Source organism: Ixodes scapularis, unplaced genomic scaffold (assembly GCF_016920785.2).
Source record: "Ixodes scapularis isolate PalLabHiFi unplaced genomic scaffold, ASM1692078v2 ptg000683l_1___fragment_2___debris__unscaffolded, whole genome shotgun sequence".
NCBI classification, from domain to species: Eukaryota; Metazoa; Arthropoda; class Arachnida; order Ixodida; family Ixodidae; genus Ixodes; species Ixodes scapularis.
Window position 1 is genome coordinate 70,040 of NW_024610020.1, and position 24,574 is coordinate 94,613.

At 44.4% G+C, this 24,574-nt stretch overlaps 3 protein-coding genes across 3 annotated transcripts; 2 read left to right on the plus strand and 1 right to left on the minus strand.

Moving 5' to 3' along the window:
• Window positions 1-3,083: 3,083 nt before the first annotated feature.
• LOC121834217 (uncharacterized protein K02A2.6-like) lies at window positions 3,084-7,434 on the plus strand. Its single transcript, XM_042287964.1, is given in 2 exon segments — window positions 3,084-3,273; window positions 3,275-7,434. Coding segments are annotated over 2 exon segments (3,534 nt in total). The 5' UTR covers window positions 3,084-3,150; the 3' UTR covers window positions 6,686-7,434.
• Window positions 7,435-16,200: 8,766 nt separating this feature from the next.
• Window positions 16,201-18,664, minus strand: LOC121834218. Its single transcript, XM_042287965.1, has one exon. The coding sequence runs from the start codon at window positions 18,661-18,663 to the stop codon at window positions 16,201-16,203; it is 2,463 nt and encodes an 820-aa protein (XP_042143899.1). The 5' UTR covers window position 18,664.
• Window positions 18,665-21,796: 3,132 nt separating this feature from the next.
• On the plus strand, window positions 21,797-24,269 carry LOC121834219. Its single transcript, XM_042287966.1, has one exon. The coding sequence runs from the start codon at window positions 21,807-21,809 to the stop codon at window positions 24,267-24,269; it is 2,463 nt and encodes an 820-aa protein (XP_042143900.1). The 5' UTR covers window positions 21,797-21,806.
• The last annotated feature ends 305 nt before the right edge of the window (window positions 24,270-24,574 follow it).

Below are 24,574 nucleotides of genomic sequence, written 5' to 3' on the forward strand. Positions count from 1 at the left end.
CTGAACACGCTTTTGGTTGTTTATGTGTGATAAGAAACAGGAAGACATTGACGTTTTGAGACTTTACGCTAGTGTCTCTAAAATGATTTGCACTTATGTAACAAGCTCATGGTTTTTCCACAAATTAAGAAGTTTTTCAGCTCAACCTTTTCAGAACCACAACTTCGTATTGGTCTGCTCTAAAGACTTATTGTCTGCCATAGAAAGGTGCGTGTCTCACTTCCACGCTTTAGTCCAATGATATTTACGCAAGCAGTATTTTATATTTGGTCATCTATGGGGACATTATATGAGGACTAAAATCTTTGCAGTGTTTATAAATCTATCCCTGATTATCCTCAGCAATACTGTCGAAATTCTATAACTTAGGAAGTCAATTTAGCATGCGAAATAATCATCATAATAATACTGTACTATATTACATTATATTGGACCTCAAACAGCATATATTCTGCGCTTTGTCTACGTATGTAGTTAAAACTAGTTTACGTTTTGTTTTTAGTATTGCTTCTATAAAAGACACACTCGAGTAAATAAATAAATTATTAAACCGAACAAATATTCAACGGCAGGATGCGTCGGAAAACTGCTACAAGTCTGTATCTGATTAACCAAGTTTGAAATGTTCAGAAACACTCCTCCGGTTTTTAAGTAAGGAGACCAATATTGCGTAAACTTAAAATTACGCCAGCAGGCTTGGCTGCATACCATTTGTGCACCCCGGTGGTTTGGCCCGCATTTCCGACTACAATACTGCGGCAATCATAAAAAATAAAAGGTGCACCGAGGATGGTTTTTCTAGCCTTAATAACAATTAAAAGTAATTTTCAGTTATTTAATATATCGAATGTACTTTTTATGTCTGCTACAAGTATGATCTATGTGGATAAATGGGATCCAACAGTTCCCTCATTTAACAATGTGAATAGGCTTCGATCCAACCAACCAACCGCACCATGTTCATCGTTCGCACCAGCGCACTAATTGTCAGTTAAAACGCACGATCTTAGCAATGTTACTCGTTGATAAGGATAGTTTGACAAGATAAATTTTACCAGAAGCTTGCCTATGTCATTGTGTGCACTATCTATATTATTCAAGCTAGGATTTTAAACTGCGTGCATCTTCACATTGCAACATATCTTTATGCATCAACTCTGTAAAGACTCAAAGTCATCTACACTTTATATCCTGGGAGTCCAATACTTCACTGTAAATACAAAAATGGTAAACATTGTGCTGGTGTTGATTTCGCCAAGCTTGTAAAGGTCAAGCATGTTTGTAAAAGAAAACGGGTGGAATACTGCCCCTGGTATTTTAAAGATCCATCAATTGGCATAGAAAACTAGTAAGTTTACCAGAAGGGTGAAAACATGTACAACAGTTGTGCCATTAATTGTTCTCTAAAAAAGTGGGACGAGAAATTTTCCTGAAACTGCCAAGAAAAATTTGTAACCATAATTTCTAAACATTAAGGAACCTAAAATAAGTAATCCTTACCGTGCATTTCCCTGGACAAGGAAAACCACTCCAGCGAGAATCACTGAAGCTTGCGATCAAGACCGACCTGGCAGACGCGGAATCTGTAGTCGCGCGAATGCAGAAAGCGTGTTATAGAATAAAAGACAACATAAGAAGTTACGAGCGAGACAGCAAGGCTGAAAGAACATCCGTTCAGACCTGGCGGTGTAGGAGGAGCCCTCACTTTGGGTTGTGCCGGGCCTCCGCTAGATGGCGATTCTAAAAATTCCCGCCGCGAATAACTCGCCACCGACAGTCGCCTGCGTACAAAGTATGCTGGTCTAAGTATATATCGCTCGGCGCCAACGGTCGTCTGTGGATTAAGCATGCTGGTCTAAATATGACTCGCCGCCAACAGTCACCTGCTGGCTAAGTATGCCGGGTTTAGTAGGACCTGCCTTCGACGGTCGTCTGAGTACTAAGTATGCTGGACTAAGTATTAAGTATACTGAACTCGCTGCCGAGGGTCGTTTGCAGTCCAATTATGGAGGACTCCTTATGAATGGCAGCCCACAGTCATCTGCCGACAAATTATTCAGGACTAAGTTTGACCCGTCGCCGACTGTCACAGGCGGACTAAAGGGGTGTCCAAACAGGACACTCCAAAACGCACGACTCCGACAAATCGTGGAAATTGAAGCGGGCGCGTCGGCTTCAATTTTCACGATTTGTCGGAGTCGTGCGTTTAGTAGTGTCCTGTCTAGACACCCCTTAAGTATGCTGGACTAAATATATCTGGACACCAACAATCGCTTGTATGCTAATTATGCTGGTCTTAGTATGACTTGCCACCGACGGTCGCCTGCGTACTATGTATGCTGATCTAAGCATCACTGGCCGCAGACAGTCGCGTTCTGCTGCAGACGACCATCGGTGGTAAGTCATCCTTCGTCCAGCTGCTGGCGCTTTTTTTCATCTCCTTCTTTCGGCGCCGAGAGAAGACGTCGGACTGAGGCTCGCATGTTCCGGGGTTCAATTCACGCTGAGTCCCTTGGTGAATATCTCTGGTCGCGATCATTGGTGCCTAGTCATGATTACGTACGAATTTTAGGACTAAGTGTGCCTTTGATGTGCGTTGACTGCTGTGTGCTATTCGAGCTTTATGTTGCCTTGACCTGCGTTTGACAATTTTTCGCCATACCCGAGTGCGGCGCTTTTCACGTGAAATTCAGCCCATACCGCATTAAAGCTGTGGCCGTGCCTTTTGTTGGTCCTGCATCGGCCTGCTTGTAGCCTGTACACAGGTTTGCGAGGTCGCTCGAAGATGGAGTGCTGAACGCAAAGACGATGAAAACGCCATAGGGGACTGTTATATCTGTAAAGGTCGCATGTGATTCGCCCAACGTTATTACGTCACTCTTGCTTACGTCTATAAAACAGACTGTCTGGCCGTAATAAAAGTTCAATACGTTCCAGCTACCCGGAGAGCCTGTCTGCCTGCGATGCTGCGATAGAACAAGTTGGCGACGAAGATGGGATAAAGGATCAGCACATTCCCCGACGCGCCGGCAACGCAACAGGGCCTGAACCGCCAGTCATCGTTAGTCGGCAGCTGGCTCCAGCACGGCCAGCGGAAAGGACCAGACGAAACACCGTGAAAAAAGATAAGTGGAAACAATCCGCCGGAACATGACGCAGCCACCGGCAGGGCATTTTCAAAGGCTCGGTAGCATGCGGGAATTTGATCCGAAGACTGACAACATTAAGTCTTACTTCGAGCGGTTCGACAATTACGTCGACATTAACGACGTACCCGAAGAAAAAAAAACTGAAACTGTTTCTGAACGTGCTTGGCCCACAGGCGTATGAAGAGCTAAGAAAGATTGTCGTACCAGACATCCCTACCGCGAAATCGTATGCTGAAGTAAAAAGACTCTTAGAGGACCACTACAGCCCGCGATACTCCGTAATTGCCGAGAGGTGTCAGTTTAATCGCCGACATCAACGTGACGGAGAAAGCTTGCAAGAATTCATTACAGAACTCAAGCACTTGTCGAGGAACTGTTCTTTCGGAACTTTCTTAAACGACGCTTTACGCGATAGGCTGGTGGCCGGACTACGTGATGAAGAGACCCAAAGGATTTTGTTCGCAACTGCGCCACTGTCGTTCGAAGAGGCTTGCAAAATCGCCCTAGAGAAAGAACTAGCCGCAAAGCAGACAAAGCAAATGCACGCGCCTGACGGGCCCGCGGGTACCATAAATGCCGTTAACAAGAGAAAATCAGGCAAGCCAACGAAGGAGCGCCAAGTTAATCAAGAAAACGCTTCGGGAAAAGCGAGTACATGCTATCGCTGCGGAAAGGGTCATGAGCCTGATAAGTGCTGGTACCGCACGTATAAATGTAAGGCTTGTTCTAAGACTGGACACTTACAAGTAATGTGTCGAACTAAACATCGGAGTCACCGGGTTAAAGCAGTAGAAACTACTGACAGCGAATCTGATGACATAGAAAGCCACGTGGTGTTCTTCGCGAAAGAAAAGATACCCGGTTACAGCGTCAGCGTTTCTGTTGAAGGAACACCGGTGGAAATGATTTTGGATACCGGGGCAGCAGTAACCCTGATGCCTCAGAGTTTGTTTAAAGAAAAGTTTCCCCACGTCCATTGCGACCAAACTAATGTGTCGCTGAAAACTTATACTGGAGAGAAGGTGCCAGTAGTTGGCAAGGCGAATGTAAAAGTTGACTACGAGGGACAAAGCCTGACTCTACCGCTTTTTGTTGTGCAGAACGATGATAAGAAAATGCAAGTGTTGATGGGTAGGAGTTGGCTCGAGCACCTTAAAATTAACTGGAATGCAGTGTGCCTTGTCACGGCGCCCGACAAGGTAGCTGCGTTGCGGAAGAAGTTCCCTGAGCCCTTCAGGGATTCGCCGGGCATTGTCAAAAATTATGAAGCCCACATAGCGGTTAAGGAAAACAGTCAGCCGGTTTTCTGCAAAGCGAGACCTATTCCCTTTGCTCTTAAGGACGAGGTAGCAAAAGAGCTGAACAGGCTCGAAGAGCGTGGAATATTGAAGCACGTCACTAAAAGCGACTGGGCTACACCCTTGGTGGTTGTGCCGAAGAAAGCAGGAGGGGGCATTAGACTTTGTGGTGACTATAAAGTAACAGTTAACCCCGTGCTCAAGATGGATGTTTACCCCCTGCCGCGGCCCGAAGACTTGTTTGCGACACTGGCTGGGGGAAAAGTCTTTTGTGTGCTGGACCTTTCGTCTGCATATCAGCAAGTGCCCCTGAGCGAGAAATCCAAACGCCTGCTGACGGTCAACACTCACCTAGGGCTCTTTGAGTATCAGCGTTTGCCTTTCGGAATCGCCAGCGCACCGGCGATTTTTCAGTCTTTGATGGACCAGGTCTTCCAGGGCATTCCGGGAGTCGGATGCTATATTGACGATGTTATCGTTACAGGAACCGACATGAAAACTTGCCAAGCTACCGTGGAGAAAGTGCTGCAACGCTTACAGAAGTATAACATTACCCTGAAGGAAGACAAATGCAGGTTCTTCCAGGACTCCGTGGTTTACCTCGGACACAAGGTTTCGGCAGAAGGGATCTACCCAACCGACACCAAGGTAAAGGCTATCATTTCTGCCCCAGAGCCGACAAATGTTACAGAGCTAAGAGCCTACTTGGGGTTGTTGACCTTTTACGGGAAATTTCTTGAGAACTTTGCAACGGCAGCTGCACCCTTGTACGAGCTCCTCAAAAAAGACCGTCATTGGAAATGGACAAAGGCATGTGCAAAAGCCTTTGAAACAACGAAGCAGCTTCTTTTGAACAGTCGGGTATTGACGTACTACGACGTCAATAGACCGATAGGAGTGAGTTCTGATGCGTCAGCGTACGGCCTGGGGGCCGTTATCTTTCACATTTTGCCAGATGGAAGCGAGCAACCCATAGCTTTTGCTTCGCGCACGTTGAGCACTGCCGAACGAAACTACGCGCAAGGAGAGAAAGAAACCCTTGCCATAATTTTCGCATTGCGACGGTTTCACAGATACCTGTATGGCAGGAAGTTTTGCTTATTCACGGACCATCAACCGCTTCTTGGAATCTTGGCTCCAGACAAGCCTATCCCGTCACTAGCGGCTGCTAGGATGCAGCGTTGGGCAGTCACGCTATCTGCTTATCAGTATAGCTTAAAGTATCGCAAAGGCAAAAACATGGAAGTGGCCGACGCTTTATCGCGCCTCCCGCTCCCTGTTCCAGCTGCGGAAGAACAGGAAGAATGCTTTGCTTTATTTGCGGCTACGCCGTTAACTGCGAAAGAGGTGGCACTTGCTACACAGCGCGACCGCGTTTTATCAGCGGTTGCTGACTTCACTTTAAACGGCTGGCCATCGTCCGTCTCCGAGGAACTGAGGCCTTTCTACGTCCGCCGCAACGAACTTTCCCTGGAACAGGGCTGTCTGTCATGGGGCCAGCGGGTTATCGTCCCTTTAACCCTCCAAGAGCAAGTATTGACACTCTTGCATGAAGAACATCCCGGAATGACGCGGATGAAGATGCTTGCTAGGTCGTTCGTTTGGTGGCCAACTTTGGACGGCGACATTGAAACGAGAGTTCGTCACTGTAAGGTATGCCAAAGTGTTCTGCCAGCAAAACCGCCAGGACCCCTGCAGCCCTGGGCGTATCCAAGTCGCGTATGGCAACGGATACACGTCGACTACGCAACGAAGGAGGGCTTGAACTTTCTTGTGTTGGTGGATGCTTTTTCAAAGTGGATTGAAGTGTTTGTAGTGTCAAGCACGACCACTGAAAAAACTGTGCGGTGCCTCAGCTCTGTTTTTGCAGCCTACGGTTACCCAGAAGAGTTGGTGAGCGACAACGGCCCACAATTCACCGCAGAGGACTTTGGGGTCTACCTGCAGCGGCATGGCATAAAACATACCCGGATACCACCGTATCACGCAGCCTCGAATGGAGCCGCTGAGCGCCTGGTACAAACTACGAAGACTACCCTGTTGAAACAAGTAAGACATGATCAAATCACCGGGGGGGAAAAGGACTATTCTGGAACGAGTAAACGATTTTTTGTTGGCGTACAGGAATACACCAAACGCCGTTACTGGGAAGACCCCAGCAGAACTGTTTTTGAAGCGTCAACCTCGTACACTGCTTTCACTGATACGACCAAACTTTGCAGGAGACATGAGGACTAAGCAAGAACGCGAAACTGCACTACGAAACGGCCGGAGAGGTCGGGAAGAGTCGTTTATAGCAGGTGACAAAGTACTTGTAAAAACGACTAGAGGCGAGGAAGTGTCCTGGGAAGAAGGGCTGGTAACTCAAGTTGTGAGCCCCACTACATATTTGGTGAATGTGAATAATCGAACACGGTTCATCCATATGGACCATCTCCGTGCAAGTTGGGCTTCTTCGACTGGGTCTGTTTTTCCTGAGATCCCAGCTCCAACACCGAGCGCCACAACGGAAGCAGTCCCGGAGGGCAGCCGCGCTGGTCAACTACCCAGGGCGGAATCTCCTGCTCCGAGGTTCCACGCCGCTGAGCTCCCGAGTCAAGGCACCGGCTCGGTTCCACACCCAGAGCAGCTCCTCGAGGTGCCTGAGCCCGATGATCGACAGCACACTCAACACAACGCTTCTGCCTCCGAGCCTCCTGCAGCTGCTCAGCAAGATCAAGGCGACGGATCTGCCTCTGCGTCTTCCACAGCAACAACGCTTCGAAGAGGAAGCCGGACCCGGAAAGCACCGGACCGCTACCAATCGTACGAGTTTCGTCGTCAAGCCAAGTAGACTCGACCGTAATGAAATGTATGGCGGTTTTAAAGGCGGAAGGAATGTTATATCTGTAAAGGTCGCATGTGATTCGCCCAACGTTATTACGTCACTCTTGCTTACGTCTATAAAACAGACTGTCTGGCCGTAATAAAAGTTCAATACGTTCCAGCTACCCGGAGAGCCTGTCTGCCTGCGATGCTGCGATAGAACAGGGACGCTGGCGACAAGCGGGATAATCGCGATAAATAATAATTTCAGCGAAATATACGAGCGACGGAGCAGTTTTTAGAAACAAGCGAACGTGTTTTGTTTGATAAAATGAATTCTAAAGCAGACGAATGTCTGTTTCATATCGTAGCTGCAGCCAGCTGTGGGCGCATCCTTTCGCGCCAGGTTACAATTAAATTTGCACGGCTCGGCGATCACGGGGTTCTTGGGACTGAAATGGTTTCGCAGTAAGGTCGTCAAATCGAAACATGTTTCTTTCTCTCCATGAAAGTGTACAACAACAACACAAAATCCTCCAGCTGCACAGATCGGCACGCTAAAGTCTAACATGTTTTAAACAATTATAAATGATATAAATGTTCTAAAATTCAGCATTTTCTTCATTGTAGCACTTTAAAAAACAAAAAGTCGATGGTAATTTATTTCTAAGCGTTTAGTTTGGTTCGACGAGTCAATATTACGCTTGAAAAATTGAAGCATTTTCCTGTCAACTCTCAGTCTCCTTTTTTATTTTCTGCTCGTGGTTTTTTTCTGTTTTTGTATGGTGAAAGATGGGGAACTCGGCCTCCCAAATAAAATCTTACGTATGTCTTAATAACTGTTTTATGCGCGTAGTATCTAAAGACGACACTTCGTTTCACTCCGAGTCCGATCGCAGACAATGTTTACAAACAAGGCCGCTTTGCCGACACCAGGTGTGAGCACTGTGCGTGAGCAGAAACCGAAATTGGGAGGAGCGAAGCGTCTGCACATGCGCAGTACCGACAGCAGCGCAACCATTGTCGCGTGACGTCAGGGAGTTTAGTTGGTCTATACTATCCGGTGGAGCCAAGCATGCAGCGCCAAAAGTGCATCGTAACGGCGATCGTCGTCTTTGAGCGGTCGCTATATTACCAACTATAACAATCACGCACACAGAAAAAGAGATATATAAGCGCAGGTTTATGGGGGCATTCACGGTGCGCCTGTTTGGTTTAGCCGGGGGACAGGCAAAAGCACATCGACAACTAGTGCCGCGCCGCCGTGATCATATGCACGCTTGGCGCTGCTAATGGGGTATACTTGGCGTTATCCCTTATATCAAAGCCATGCTCGTGTAAAAAAAATCATATAAAAAAGAAAGGAGTGAATAACCCAAGCTTCAATCATAAACGAGATGTTACAGTATACAGCGTCGCATTTACCATGATTAAAACATTTCCGTCGCATACATCTGGTCTTCCATTAAAAAGACCAATACGTCGAAGCTTCTAACATTACCGCGGTAGGCTCGGCTGTATCCTGTTCTCGGGCCTCACTGTGCTAACATGTGTGCTTTGAAATAAAACCCTGCTGAAAAAACGAGAAGACAAAAAAAAGAATTCAATATAAGGTGACTTTTGCTGTGTTTTTTTAGCCTTAATAACGCTACGCGGTTGTTTTTAGGTATTTATTTTATTCCATACGTTTTCATTGCCAGAATTCCAACCCACGTGCGTATAAATGGGATATTCTACTGCGGTTTTATTCAGTAACACGCGTTCACGCGGAGCCCTTTCAATCAACCGCACAGGGTTTTTCGTCCGCGTCGGCGCACTGCTGGCACTGGCCGGATCCTGATTGGCTTCGACCCAAACTCCAGCTCACACCTGGCTAGGATAAACACGCCTTTTGTACTACGAGCGACTTCACGAAACAACGAGGCGAAAGTGCAAAAGATACGCCAGAACCCGGGAGGTGTATTCGTCTCCTTTGCTCCCACCTCATGCTTATGCTAAGAGACACTAGGACTAAACATCCCATCACCACAGTAACCGTGGAATGAATACCGGGGCACAAGGGCATAGGGGGCGACGAGCTCACGCGCGGAAACCCTAATCTATGCCGCCCCATCCCATGGTCCCATCCAATAAACCCTACATTCGTAGAACATCTATGCACCTATGCACAACCAAAAAACGAAGACGCTCAAAGAGCTGAGAGAAAACGAAACTTTACTAAACATCCCTCCTGACATATTAAACAGAGGATATCTCAATGTGGTGCGCGGAACGCGGACTCGAACCCAAATGACAAAATACCACAAAATAGCGACGCAGGAAACACACCCCAATGCAGTCCCTGCAGCCAGTACCCCAGTAATGCTCATTAGCTATGGGACTGCCCCAAGGTAGCAGCCAGAACTCGAGTAACACGGCCAGCCCTTTCTGAGAGACTCTAGCCCGGGACATTGGAGGGGACATCGGAGTAAAGACGCGCGATATTCTCAAGAAATTTTTAGGGACGTAAGCTGGGAGTAGCACATAATGCTACCCCAGCTGGGAGTTAGCTGGGAGGAATGGGCCACTCCGCCTACCGGAACCGAAGTAATCTGAATTAAAGTAATCCTCTGACCACTTCTCGTTCAGCATGTCAAAGACTTGCTGGGCGAGGAGTAGTGAGACTAGACCAGTAAAAAAACGTCTGGTCTCTCTCTTTCACTTCCTCTCGCAGTATTTAGCCTGTGAAGTCGTAAATGAGAAGACAGTCACAATACTTGATATAACATTTGTACTTTTACACTTAAAGTCATTTTCCTAACAAAACCTCCATGATTTTCCGACAAACCCAGAAAGCACTCAGCTCATTATTTTCCGAATCATGAGATTGGCATGTGTTTTCTTAAGTTCTGTATTTGTGTTCACTTCTCACCGTCGTAGTTAGTAACAACACCATTAGTGTTTTTTTTTTTCTTTTTCTGGGGGGGAAGGGGGGGTGGTTGGGTTTTTTTCTTCTTCCTCCCTCCCCTCCCCCCCCCCCCCCAAAAAAAAAGTGCACAACGTGAGTTTTTATTTTCTGGTGGTGTTTGCGTAATATATTGCTTTATGGAATAGAAATTTTTCAACACACTACGTCTGTGTACCGTGTTATTCGCAACTTTGCGGTCAGCCTCGCCAAGACTGCCCATTCTGAGGACTAGTCACACACGGCTACCTAACACAAACGCGCTTAAAAATGCCGTGGTTTTTTTTTTTTTTTTTTTGTTAATATTAACGTGAAACTTTTTTTTTTTTTTGCCTATGTGTGCGTGAAGCCCAAAAGTGAAACCTCAATAAAAGCGTGACCGCGAGGCTCGACATTGATTCGTTGACGGGTGGGAGAGGGGGAGTGAGATGCTTGACACTGAATGGTTAACGGGGAGGTCATGGGACCTGGAGGGGAGTGGGAAACGAGGTAGGCGAGGAGGCGAGGTGGGAGAGGAGGAGGGGGTTAGAAGGTTGTGAAAATCACCAGGCTTATCATTTCAGGTGTACATATAGACGCTTTGCACACGAGCTATATTGCAGCCGCCATTACTGACCTTCTCTTGTCTTACCGAGATACCAAGCCACTGAAGCGCGCTTTGAGGAGCCTCCACAAAGGCCATTGCTGGGGAGAAGGACACAGTCGGATCTAAAATGGCAATAACCTGTCCTGCTGGGGGAATGATGGATGGAAATGATCAAAATAAAAGGAAACAAAAACTGAAGGTCACTTATGGCGGCGCCCATGAACAGCTGCTGAAAAGGGTCTATATGCCAGAGTGAACGTAAAGCTGAAGAGGCTCTTGAAAAAAAGGAAAAGGAAGAAACTAGTTAGACGTAAATTGTGGCGTATTTTTGCTCTGTGAATTTCAATATCACAAGCATTTGAAGAACCGAAAACCTGACCGCTGGGTGTGGCGTCAAGCTCAGAGGTTTCAGCTGCCTTGCGTCAGCCTCGCGCGTGCCGCTTGTGAGGGAACGGGAGCTGCGCTTTTGACTGCTCGGGTAAGGCCTGCGGAGAGTGCGGAAATGTCGAGATCCCTCTATAACACGTCATGATTCCCTTCTCGCACCGAACGCGGCGGGAAGGAGGGGCCTCAGCGCTATTTTGAAAGCGCTGTTGTGGCTACTTGGCCCATCAATCTGAAATATAATTTTAATACTTATAATCCTGGAGGCCAAATGAAGACGATTTAAATGGATTTTTTTTTCTCAAATACGGAACCTCTTTAGTTTTCGCTTGAACTATTTGATGAAGAGCGCCGTGAAAGCACGCGTCTGCATGAACCAGCTAGACGTGCCGCTAAACGATGATAGAAACGTCTCGAATGCTAGAGTGTTTCATGCAGAGTGTCGAACCGAATTTTTTAACCGATCGCTTTCGGTTCGGGTTCACGGCTTTCGGTTCAGTTCTGGTTCAGTTCCGGGGAGCAAAAATAACGATTCGAACCGGTTTGAACCGGTTAGAGCCGGTTTGAACCATTAAAAAAAATATATATATTTTCCGCGATTTTTTTTTCTTTTTTTTTTGGGGGGGGGGGGGGGGGCAGTAGGCACCCTTTTAGCAGTGAAACGAGTATCTATACAGCTTTTTACCATTCGTATAATCCACTTTTATTTTCAGGTAACAAAAATAAATTTTGTTATTTAATTTCGATGAAACAGTAAAATAACAGCTATACTTCCCTTCAGTTTAGGTTCGAGCACGGCCGATGTTATGAGCCGAAGTGCCATTCAAACAGCGAAAGAAAGCACAAAGTCATGGCGTGCTTACTGCAGTTGATAGGACCAGGCGGTATTCGCCGTCTCTGTGTGCGTGCTCCTCCGCCGGCTAGTCCTATCAAGCGCAGAAAGCACGCCTTAACATTGCGTTTTTTTTGCGCTGCTTGATTGGCCCTTCGGCTCCTAACATCGGCCGAGATTGGACCTAAGGTCAAACGAAGTATAGGTTATCTTATATGACTCAACGTCCTTTCTTTTACCTCGGTCGCATATATTTTACCTGAATCGAGAGGTTATCAGATGGTAGGTCGCCTAAGATAACCGTGATTGTTGCAACTTTCTTTCGCAGTATTAAGAATCTGATCTTGTCGTGCTCTTGACCTTAGAAATTAATTTCAGTACTTAAAATCATGAAATGGGCACGTCCTCGTCCTATATATCATGAAATCTAGTTTACAAAATACGTTTCACAATATGTATGATGACGACGCAACTGAGCTAAAAGCAATAATATTGTAGCGGTGCTGCCGGGGCGCGTGCTAGAGCCCACCGAGGACGACGACGAAGCGCGTGCAGACGGCGCGTGACACACTTTTAGTCTGGCCTAATTTGGTTATGGACGTCCTCTTGTAAATTAAAAACGTAACATTTGGTGTCAGAAGTGGGATTCCCGGCATTTTTCCTGACGGCCCAAGAAATCATTTTACAAGGCGCAAGGACATTCTCTGCGCGAGTGTCAGCACCTCATTGAGTGGCGAGGCCCTACCTGGATTACCACCGACCAGGGGTGCTATGTTGCGCTTTTTGGACTCCCAGGAGACTAGGGAGAGGGAAGTGACGTCAACGACACAGCAAGCGCAGATTGGGTGTTGATTTCGTTTTCTTCTGTCAACATCCAATCTGCGTTTGCTCTAGTCGTTGACGTCACTTCCCTCTTCCAAGTCTCCTGGGAGTCCAAAAAGCGCAACATAGCACCCCAGACCAGCTTCCTTCGCCATGTTCCATCACTGAAGCAACGCTAACCGACTGTCACGGTCTCCCGGGAGCCCACGCCACAAAAGCGCGTAAGTGCGCGCTAGGCTTCAATGGTTTTCGGACAGGTTGTGGCAGTTTTGCGGTTGAAAGCATTCACGAAAAATCATGGTGTCTTCTGTATTAGGCATTGCCGATGCATATCGTTGTCGGTGTTAACTTTTCAAAAGGCGCAAATGCGCTGTGAACTTAGGCACCGACATCTTCTGTGCCGGCATAAGATTTGTTCTCCGACATGTCGCCAGGGGTGACAATAAGTGAACCACTTGACCCCCTGGTATCAGGACTCTTCGCATCAATCTTCCAAAAGCGCTAACGTGCTGGACTTTGGTGCTGCAGGTGGACTGTGAGGTCGGCCTGAACTTTAGAGTGTGTGCAAATGAGCACTAAGTTTAAGTTTCATGTCAAGAATCTGCAGGCTGAAAGAACTTCACTCAAGATAAACTTTTCGAAACAAACAAGTTCAAGCAAACTGTCTAACACCACAGCAATGGGGCGAGGTTGTGTAGCAGGAAAACGATCCAAAGATCATCTCTCCAAGAAAACAAGTCCTTAGGGGGAATAGTGTAGCGGCGTGCTAAGGCGCGTGCCGGGAACCACCAAAGACGACGACGAAGCGCGAGCAGACGGCGCGTGACACACTTCTAATTTGGTCTGATTTGGTTATGGACGTCCTTTTGTAAATTAAAAACGTAACAATATTTTCAAAATGGCGAGAAAGGTTTATGTCGAATCAGTCTTGGGTAGTAACGCGTTACTATAGTAACGCATCACTGTAATTTCGTTACTTTTTCGGAAACTTGTAGCTGTAACGAGTTACTTTTTAATAATGTAACTTGGAACTGTAGTTCTATTACTTTTTATGAGGTAGCGATGAAAGTAACGACGTTACTTTTGTCGTTACTTTTCAGTTCTTTGTGAATAATATATCATTGAACGAGTATAATCTAGCTATTCCTTGCACTTTCCAAATTATCGGTTCCAATATTTGGACTGTCAGCTGGCCTTGCACAAACTTGAGAATACGGTCTTGCGAGTCACTATCCGGATTTAGCCACTATAGATTTTATGAAAAAAAAAAGAAGAATGTAGTTATCTTTACGCACTTGCTTGTACTTTGTGACTGGGCACTTACATCTTAGCATATTGAAGCACTATCTCTGTTGCGGTTTTTCTTTTTTCTGCGCTCGATTTTTAATCGGGTGAATCAACCGTGAAACAACAATACACGCGGAGAGAACTTCGTATGTTTCGTATTTTGATTTGCGCCACTACACCGGCGTGGTTTCAACGGTGGAGGCAAAATTTACTGCTGTTTGCGCAAGGCTTGTTTCCTGTTTGCCGGGTACGGACTGAAATATATCAAAGGCGGCCATGAACCCAGCGCAACCGTCAATGAGCCAGCAATGTGCTAGTGCTACCAAGGGTAGGGATGTTGATGAGAACAAAGAACTAGCATGGCCGGCGTACGGAGAGTATTTTTCTGTGGTGAAGGTGATTTCTAACTATTTGACCGCAGTATGCAAACTTTGCAACAAGGAGAACTCCGACAACACGTCTTCGTGTTCAAATCTGAGAAAACACATCCAGTTGAATTTTGTTCTTTATTGTTTTCATAATATTGACTAATTTTTCAGCTAAATTATTAAGTTTGAATTTACCGCTATGGTGCAAGCCCGACTGAATCGTGTCTATATTTTTTCCTTTCAAACACTAGTTTTTCCTTAATTTTTGTGTTATAGAAAAGTAACTAAAAAGTAACGTCGTTACTTTTTGAAAGTAACTGTAGCTGTAACGAGTTACTCTCTTGTTGCGCTAACTGTAACGGTAACTTCGCTACTTTTTTCTGAAAGTAACTGTAACTGTAACGAATTACTTTTTAAAAGTAACTTACCCATGACTGGGTCAAACCCTTCAGTCTACCTTTTATCGAAACACTGAGCGGCAATCACAACGCTTGCTTTCCCGACCAACAATGTTTTCACTCAGCACCGTGAGGCAGCCAAATAATCATGCAGAAAAGAGTGACCTTCGTACTCAAAATGGATCTGTCCTGAAATAGCGCGCACAGAAGTGAACATTTTCGACATAGCTTGGCGTTTATGGTTTGTTCTTGGCAAGATGTTGGTCAGTTCAATTTTCAAAAAAAAAAAACAACACCGTTTCTATTTCTTTTTTTTTTTTTTTTGTTTGCTAAATAGAAGAAAGTAGTATTTCGTACTTTACTCGACATTGCAGCTACTTAACTGGTCACTTTCAGACGGTCTGCGAGCGCAATCATCACAGTTCCGCCACGCGTCTCTTTGGACTTTGTTTTCACACAGCCCACAGACACATAAAATTGTTGTTCATCATATAAAAGAGGCAACAGACTTCTTTATGTTGGAGAAGTTGAATATGCGTCAGAAGCACATAAGTTATATAAATAAGCCTAAAAAATGGTTTAAGGTTCCCTTAAATCACATATACGTGCCTATCGAGTATAAAAACGCCGAAAGAAATTTGCACAGCGTATTTTTATATAATTTGGGGCTGCACCGTGCATTTACTTATGATCAGAGATACAATAGTAAGGGTGCAGGCGAGCTGGTGGATGTTAACCATGTTGAATATACCTGAGACTGGGGTAGAAAAACATAAAAGTCGAAGAAACAGAACGGGACAGGACGACGTCTCAAACTCAGCTACCAGGTTTATTCAGTCCTCCTCCTTATATAGTCCACGAACAGCCCACCACCAACACAAAGGGGCAACTCTAACCAGTTCAACCGCCAAACCCTCCAGACAGTCACTACCAACACAAAGGGACAACCTCTAAACAGTCCAAACGCCAAACCCTGTAATTCCAAACTAGCGCTATGGACGGCCTTCATGCCGATTCACAAAGATAATTCAGCAATCTCCCCCAAAATATAACAAAAGGACCATTACCTCTTCCAAAGTAACAAGGATCCACAAACACATACAAAAAAAAAAAAAAAAAAAAAAAAAAAAACTTTTTTTTTTTTTTTTTTACTTAAATTGTTTTCCTTTCCTCCTCGACGAAAGGATGACACGCACTTAACGTAAAACGGTGCAAAGTTGAACAGTACAGCTTTCCCTCTGTCCACCCCAAAAACAAAAAAGAAAAAGAAAGAAAGAAAAAAAAAATATATATATATATACACATATATATATATACATAAATATAACTATATTTTTAAAAAACTTTTGGAATTTTTACCGAACTGTAGCGACGCCTGGCTTATGCAATTACCTAAAGACTTTATTCGCACCGTCTCCCTTACTAGCCTTTTTGTATCATTCCTCTCCTTGTGAATGATTTCTGTCTCCGACCAAATAGCAGTGCAGTTGTTACATTCGTTGACATGTTTTGCGATTTCTGAGTTCGGTGCATTGTTCTTCACGTTTCTTTTGTGTTCACTTAATCTGTCGTTGATGCATCGTGATGTTTGTCCTACATACTTAAACCCGCATTCCAGTGGTATCTCATACACCACACCATTCTCGCAATCTACCGATTTTTCTCGATGGTTCTTTCTGCAATTGTTCGCACCTGTCTGAAATGGCGTCAATCTACTAAGTTTAAAATCTGAGCTGAAGACCGTGTCTACTCCAAACTTTTTCGCACAAGCCTTCAAGTTGTGCGAAATTTCATGAAAATAGGGGATCACGGCGAATCCAGTCCTTTTACCCTGTTCCTTTTCTCTCCTTCCTTTAATAACTATTTCTAACTGCCGTTTGATAAAACTGTCTTTATACCCTACATTGATCAACCTTTTGCATTGTCTTTTAACCGAATCCGTGATGAAATGAACACACGATCTGTCCAGCGCGTTTCTGACCAACGACTTTACAACCCCAGCTTTTACGGTCTTGGAATGACAGCTAATCCTTGGCAACACCGGTTTAGAACTTTCTTTTCCGTATTCCCAACATACCCCTTGATTTACATGTATACGTAAGTCCAGGAACTCTAGGACCCCTCTTTCTGGTTTTTCCGTAGTAAACGTCAATTCCGGAGCCGCTGACCTTATCTCGCGTTCCAGACTGCCCGTTAGATCATTTGTTACCGTGCAAATTATGATGTCGTCTACATATCTTCTTACTAACGCCATACCAGGGGACTTCTCCTTTAGTCTGTTATGCACTACTCGATCCAAGGAGTTTAAGTACACTTCCGCCAAAATCGGTGCGACCGACGAACCTATACAAACCCCGTCTTTTTGAACATACTTCCTTCCTTCGTACTCGATTACCGTCGACTTCAGGTAAACCTCAAGGATCGTTAGGAAACTCTCTACGCATATACCTGAACCTGCTTGGAACTTTACGAGATTCAACTCCAATGCCTCTCTCACTCTCTGCATCAACCGAGTCTTTTCTAGCGAGTAATAAAGGTCCTTAATATCCATGGACACAACAGAACATTGCTGTCCATGAAATTTTTCCAACATGTCAATCAGTTCATTTGAATTTTTTAGAGACAAAGAATTATCTAGGCATGCATACATCAACCCTCGCTGGAGAAACTTTGAAACTACTTTCTGCCAGGTTCCGTTCTCGTTGATGACCGCACGAAGAGGCATTTCAGGCTTATGGTCCTTGAGAAAGAACTTGATACTTAATGTCGATTTTGTAGCACTCGTGATACTTTTTGCTACATTCTTAAAGTCGTCTTCATTCAGGATTGCACAAATGTTCCCTCTCAACTTTCCTACATTGCCCGCCCACTCAGAAAACAAAGATTCCATTGCAACTTCTGTTTTTTTCTTGAATACTGCCATTGGCAAGACGGCAAACTTTCCAGACTTATCCGTTTCCAATAGTTTTAGGGACTTCGTTTCTAACTCCTTCTTAACCGCGTTAACTTCTCTGAAATTTCTTTTGTCCTTCGGGTACGCCTCTCCCATGACTTTCTCCATCCTACTAATAGCGTGATCTATAAAAGCGACCTTTTCTTCCGGGACGACCTTTCTGGCCACAGTGTGAATGGTAGACAACACGTCAAGTCTCGAGGGTTTTACATCTAAACAACACTTCGGTCCCTTAGCTAACACGTCCTCCGTCTCGCGTGTTAACGCTTCCCCACATGGATTGATAGGAGACTGTCGAGACTTAGGCCATGCATCAATCCCAAACCACGTTTTTTGCGGCCCATTATTAACAATTTTTGAGTTTTTTAGACTGTCCAAAACATGTCTGCGCTTCACATACCATAGTCGGTCGAACAGGGTTATTTTGCTGCTGGTCCATTGATGGTACTCCCGGTGGTACTTGAAATCATCTCCCAGGAGAAGAGTCCAAAGTCTGTCGCAGGCTCCTTTGATGTCCTGGATCCTTATGCTGGCTCCGTCCCGGTAGGCCTTGATGATCTTTTTCTTGGCGTACCAAGGAACACTGGTTGACGACAGATGCTTGAAGTTTTCCGGGTCCACGAACTTTTTTCGAAGACAGATGCCGAAGAATGCCACATCCGCTTCCAGCTCGGCCAAACGACGGCCCAGCTTGTCCAAAACCGTAATAGCTTGGAGGATTAACGTGTTGGGTGGAGGTGCGAATGTTGAACCATAAGAAAAGGCGACTAAGCCTGCCTCTGGGATGATCAGAGATACAATAGTAAGGGTGCAGGCGAGCTGGTGGATGTTAACCATGTTGAATATACCTGAGACTGGGGTAGAAAAACATAAAAGTCGAAGAAACAGAACGGGACAGGACGACGTCTCAAACTCAGCTACCAGGTTTATTCAGTCCTCCTCCTTATATAGTCCACGAACAGCCCACCACCAACACAAAGGGGCAACTCTAACCAGTTCAACCGCCAAACCCTCCAGACAGTCACTACCAACACAAAGGGACAACCTCTAAACAGTCCAAACGCCAAACCCTGTAATTCCAAACTAGCGCTATGGACGGCCTTCATGCCGATTCACAAAGATAATTCAGCAATCTCCCCCAAAATATAACAAAAGGACCATTACCTCTTCCAAAGTAACAAGGACCCACAAACACATACAAAAAAAAAAAAAAAAAAAAAAACTTTTTTTTTTTTTTTTTTTTTTTTACTTAAATTGTTTTCCTTTCCTCCTCGACGAAAGGATGACACGCACTTAACGTAAAACGGTGCAAAGTTGAACAGTACAGCTTTCCCTCTGTCCACCCCAAAAACAAAAAAGAAAAAGAAAGAAAGAAAAAAAAAATATATATATATATACACATATATATATATACATAAATATAACTATATTTTTAAAAAACTTTTGGAATTTTTACCGAACTGTAGCGACGCCTGGCTTATGCAATTACCTAAAGACTTTATTCGCACCGTCTCCCTTACTAGCCTTTTTGTATCATTCCTCTCCTTGTGAATGATTTCTGTCTCCGACCAAATAGCAGTGCAGTTGTTACATTCGTTGACATGTTTTGCGATTTCTGAGTTCGGTGCATTGTTCTTCACGTTTCTTTTGTGTTCACTTAATCTGTCGTTGATGCATCGTGATGTTTGTCCTACATACTTAAACCCGCATTCCAGTGGTATCTCATACACCACACCATTCTCGCAATCTACCGATTTTTCTCGATGGTTCTTTCTGCAATTGTTCGCACCTGTCTGAAATGGCGTCAATCTACTAAGTTTAAAATCTGAGCTGAAGACCGTGTCTACTCCAAACTTTTTCGCACAAGCCTTCAAGTTGTGCGAAATTTCATGAAAATAGGGGATCACGGCGAATCCAGTCCTTTTACCCTGTTCCTTTTCTCTCCTTCCTTTAATAACTATTTCTAACTGCCGTTTGATAAAACTGTCTTTATACCCTACATTGATCAACCTTTTGCATTGTCTTTTAACCGAATCCGTGATGAAATGAACACACGATCTGTCCAGCGCGTTTCTGACCAACGACTTTACAACCCCAGCTTTTACGGTCTTGGAATGACAGCTAATCCTTGGCAACACCGGTTTAGAACTTTCTTTTCCGTATTCCCAACATACCCCTTGATTTACATGTATACGTAAGTCCAGGAACTCTAGGACCCCTCTTTCTGGTTTTTCCGTAGTAAACGTCAATTCCGGAGCCGCTGACCTTATCTCGCGTTCCAGACTGCCCGTTAGATCATTTGTTACCGTGCAAATTATGATGTCGTCTACATATCTTCTTACTAACGCCATACCAGGGGACTTCTCCTTTAGTCTGTTATGCACTACTCGATCCAAGGAGTTTAAGTACACTTCCGCCAAAATCGGTGCGACCGACGAACCTATACAAACCCCGTCTTTTTGAACATACTTCCTTCCTTCGTACTCGATTACCGTCGACTTCAGGTAAACCTCAAGGATCGTTAGGAAACTCTCTACGCATATACCTGAACCTGCTTGGAACTTTACGAGATTCAACTCCAATGCCTCTCTCACTCTCTGCATCAACCGAGTCTTTTCTAGCGAGTAATAAAGGTCCTTAATATCCATGGACACAACAGAACATTGCTGTCCATGAAATTTTTCCAACATGTCAATCAGTTCATTTGAATTTTTTAGAGACAAAGAATTATCTAGGCATGCATACATCAACCCTCGCTGGAGAAACTTTGAAACTACTTTCTGCCAGGTTCCGTTCTCGTTGATGACCGCACGAAGAGGCATTTCAGGCTTATGGTCCTTGAGAAAGAACTTGATACTTAATGTCGATTTTGTAGCACTCGTGATACTTTTTGCTACATTCTTAAAGTCGTCTTCATTCAGGATTGCACAAATGTTCCCTCTCAACTTTCCTACATTGCCCGCCCACTCAGAAAACAAAGATTCCATTGCAACTTCTGTTTTTTTTCTTGAATACTGCCATTGGCAAGACGGCAAACTTTCCAGACTTATCCGTTTCCAATAGTTTTAGGGACTTCGTTTCTAACTCCTTCTTAACCGCGTTAACTTCTCTGAAATTTCTTTTGTCCTTCGGGTACGCCTCTCCCATGACTTTCTCCATCCTACTAATAGCGTGATCTATAAAAGCGACCTTTTCTTCCGGGACGACCTTTCTGGCCACAGTGTGAATGGTAGACAACACGTCAAGTCTCGAGGGTTTTACATCTAAACAACACTTCGGTCCCTTAGCTAACACGTCCTCCGTCTCGCGTGTTAACGCTTCCCCACATGGATTGATAGGAGACTGTCGAGACTTAGGCCATGCATCAATCCCAAACCACGTTTTTTGCGGCCCATTATTAACAATTTTTGAGTTTATATATATATATATATATATATTTTTTTTTTCTTTCTTTCTTTTTCTTTTTTGTTTTTGGGGTGGACAGAGGGAAAGCTGTACTGTTCAACTTTGCACCGTTTTACGTTAAGTGCGTGTCATCCTTTCGTCGAGGAGGAAAGGAAAACAATTTAAGTAAAAAAAAAAAAAAAAAAAAAGTTTTTTTTTTTTTTTTTTTTTTTTGTATGTGTTTGTGGATCCTTGTTACTTTGGAAGAGGTAATGGTCCTTTTGTTATATTTTGGGGGAGATTGCTGAATTATCTTTGTGAATCGGCATGAAGGCCGTCCATAGCGCTAGTTTGGAATTACAGGGTTTGGCGTTTGGACTGTTTAGAGGTTGTCCCTTTGTGTTGGTAGTGACTGTCTGGAGGGTTTGGCGGTTGAACTGGTTAGAGTTGCCCCTTTGTGTTGGTGGTGGGCTGTTCGTGGACTATATAAGGAGGAGGACTGAATAAACCTGGTAGCTGAGTTTGAGACGTCGTCCTGTCCCGTTCTGTTTCTTCGACTTTTATGTTTTTCTACCCCAGTCTCAGGTATATTCAACATGGTTAACATCCACCAGCTCGCCTGCACCCTTACTATTGTATCTCTGATCATCCCAGAGGCAGGCTTAGTCGCCTTTTCTTATGGTTCAACATTCGCACCTCCACCCAACACGTTAATCCTCCAAGCTATTACGGTTTTGGACAAGCTGGGCCGTCGTTTGGCCGAGCTGGAAGCGGATGTGGCATTCTTCGGCATCTGTCTTCGAAAAAAGTTCGTGGACCCGGAAAACTTCAAGCATCTGTCGTCAACCAGTGTTCCTTGGTACGCCAAGAAAAAGATCATCAAGGCCTACCGGGACGGAGCCAGCATAAGGATCCAGGACATCAAAGGAGCCTGCGACAGACTTTGGACTCTTCTCCTGGGAGATGATTTCAAGTACCACCGGGAGTACCATCAATGGACCAGCAGCAAAATAACCCTGTTCGACCGACTATGGTATGTGAAGCGCAGACATGTTTTGGACAGTCTAAAAAACTCAAAAATTGTTAATAATGGGCCGCAAAAAACGTGGTTTGGGATTGATGCATGGCCTAAGTCTCGACAGTCTCCTATCAATCCATGTGGGGAAGCGTTAACACGCGAGACGGAGGACGTGTTAGCTAAGGGACCGAAGTGTTGTTTAGATGTAAAACCCTCGAGACTTGACGTGTTGTCTACCATTCACACTGTGGCCAGAAAGGTCGTCCCGGAAGAAAAGGTCGCTTTTATAGATCACGCTATTAGTAGGATGGAGAAAGTCATGGGAGAGGCGTACCCGAAGGACAAAAGAAATTTCAGAGAAGTTAACGCGGTTAAGAAGGAGTTAGAAACGAAGTCCCTAAAACTATTGGAAACGGATAAGTCTGGAAAGTTTGCCGTCTTGCCAATGGCAGTATTCAAGAAAAAAACAGAAGTTGCAATGGAATCTTTGTTTTCTGAGTGGGCGGGCAATGTAGGAAAGTTGAGAGGGAACATTTGTGCAATCCTGAATGAAGACGACTTTAAGAATGTAGCAAAAAGTATCACGAGTGCTACAAAATCGACATTAAGTATCAAGTTCTTTCTCAAGGACCATAAGCCTGAAATGCCTCTTCGTGCGGTCATCAACGAGAACGGAACCTGGCAGAAAGTAGTTTCAAAGTTTCTCCAGCGAGGGTTGATGTATGCATGCCTAGATAATTCTTTGTCTCTAAAAAATTCAAATGAACTGATTGACATGTTGGAAAAATTTCATGGACAGCAATGTTCTGTTGTGTCCATGGATATTAAGGACCTTTATTACTCGCTAGAAAAGACTCGGTTGATGCAGAGAGTGAGAGAGGCATTGGAGTTGAATCTCGTAAAGTTCCAAGCAGGTTCAGGTATATGCGTAGAGAGTTTCCTAACGATCCTTGAGGTTTACCTGAAGTCGACGGTAATCGAGTACGAAGGAAGGAAGTATGTTCAAAAAGACGGGGTTTGTATAGGTTCGTCGGTCGCACCGATTTTGGCGGAAGTGTACTTAAACTCCTTGGATCGAGTAGTGCATAACAGACTAAAGGAGAAGTCCCCTGGTATGGCGTTAGTAAGAAGATATGTAGACGACATCATAATTTGCACGGTAACAAATGATCTAACGGGCAGTCTGGAACGCGAGATAAGGTCAGCGGCTCCGGAATTGACGTTTACTACGGAAAAACCAGAAAGAGGGGTCCTAGAGTTCCTGGACTTACGTATACATGTAAATCAAGGGGTATGTTGGGAATACGGAAAAGAAAGTTCTAAACCGGTGTTGCCAAGGATTAGCTGTCATTCCAAGACCGTAAAAGCTGGGGTTGTAAAGTCGTTGGTCAGAAACGCGCTGGACAGATCGTGTGTTCATTTCATCACGGATTCGGTTAAAAGACAATGCAAAAGGTTGATCAATGTAGGGTATAAAGACAGTTTTATCAAACGGCAGTTAGAAATAGTTATTAAAGGAAGGAGAGAAAAGGAACAGGGTAAAAGGACTGGATTCGCCGTGATCCCCTATTTTCATGAAATTTCGCACAACTTGAAGGCTTGTGCGAAAAAGTTTGGAGTAGACACGGTCTTCAGCTCAGATTTTAAACTTAGTAGATTGACGCCATTTCAGACAGGTGCGAACAATTGCAGAAAGAACCATCGAGAAAAATCGGTAGATTGCGAGAATGGTGTGGTGTATGAGATACCACTGGAATGCGGGTTTAAGTATGTAGGACAAACATCACGATGCATTAACGACAGATTAAGTGAACACAAAAGAAACGTGAAGAACAATGCACCGAACTCAGAAATCGCAAAACATGTCAACGAATGTAACAACTGCACTGCTATTTGGTCGGAGACAGAAATCATTCACAAGGAGAGGAATGATACAAAAAGGCTAGTAAGGGAGACGGTGCGAATAAAGTCTTTAGGTAATTGCATAAGCCAGGCGTCGCTACAGTTCGGTAAAAATTCCAAAAGTTTTTTAAAAATATAGTTATATTTATGTATATATATATATGTGTATATATATATATATTTTTTTTTTTTCTTTCTTTCTTTTTCTTTTTTGTTTTTGGGGTGGACAGAGGGAAAGCTGTACTGTTCAACTTTGCACCGTTTTACGTTAAGTGCGTGTCATCCTTTCGTCGAGGAGGAAAGGAAAACAATTTAAGTAAAAAAAAAAAAAAGTTTTTTTTTTTTTTTTTTTTTTTTTTTTGTATGTGTTTGTGGATCCTTGTTACTTTGGAAGAGGTAATGGTCCTTTTGTTATATTTTGGGGGAGATTGCTGAATTATCTTT

Excerpts from the sequence above, each read along its gene's own strand:
- LOC121834218 (XM_042287965.1), bottom strand. The coding sequence starts at position 18,663 with ATGGTTAACATCCACCAGCTCGCCTGCACCCTTACTATTGTATCTCTG.
- LOC121834219 (XM_042287966.1), top strand. The coding sequence starts at position 21,807 with ATGGTTAACATCCACCAGCTCGCCTGCACCCTTACTATTGTATCTCTG.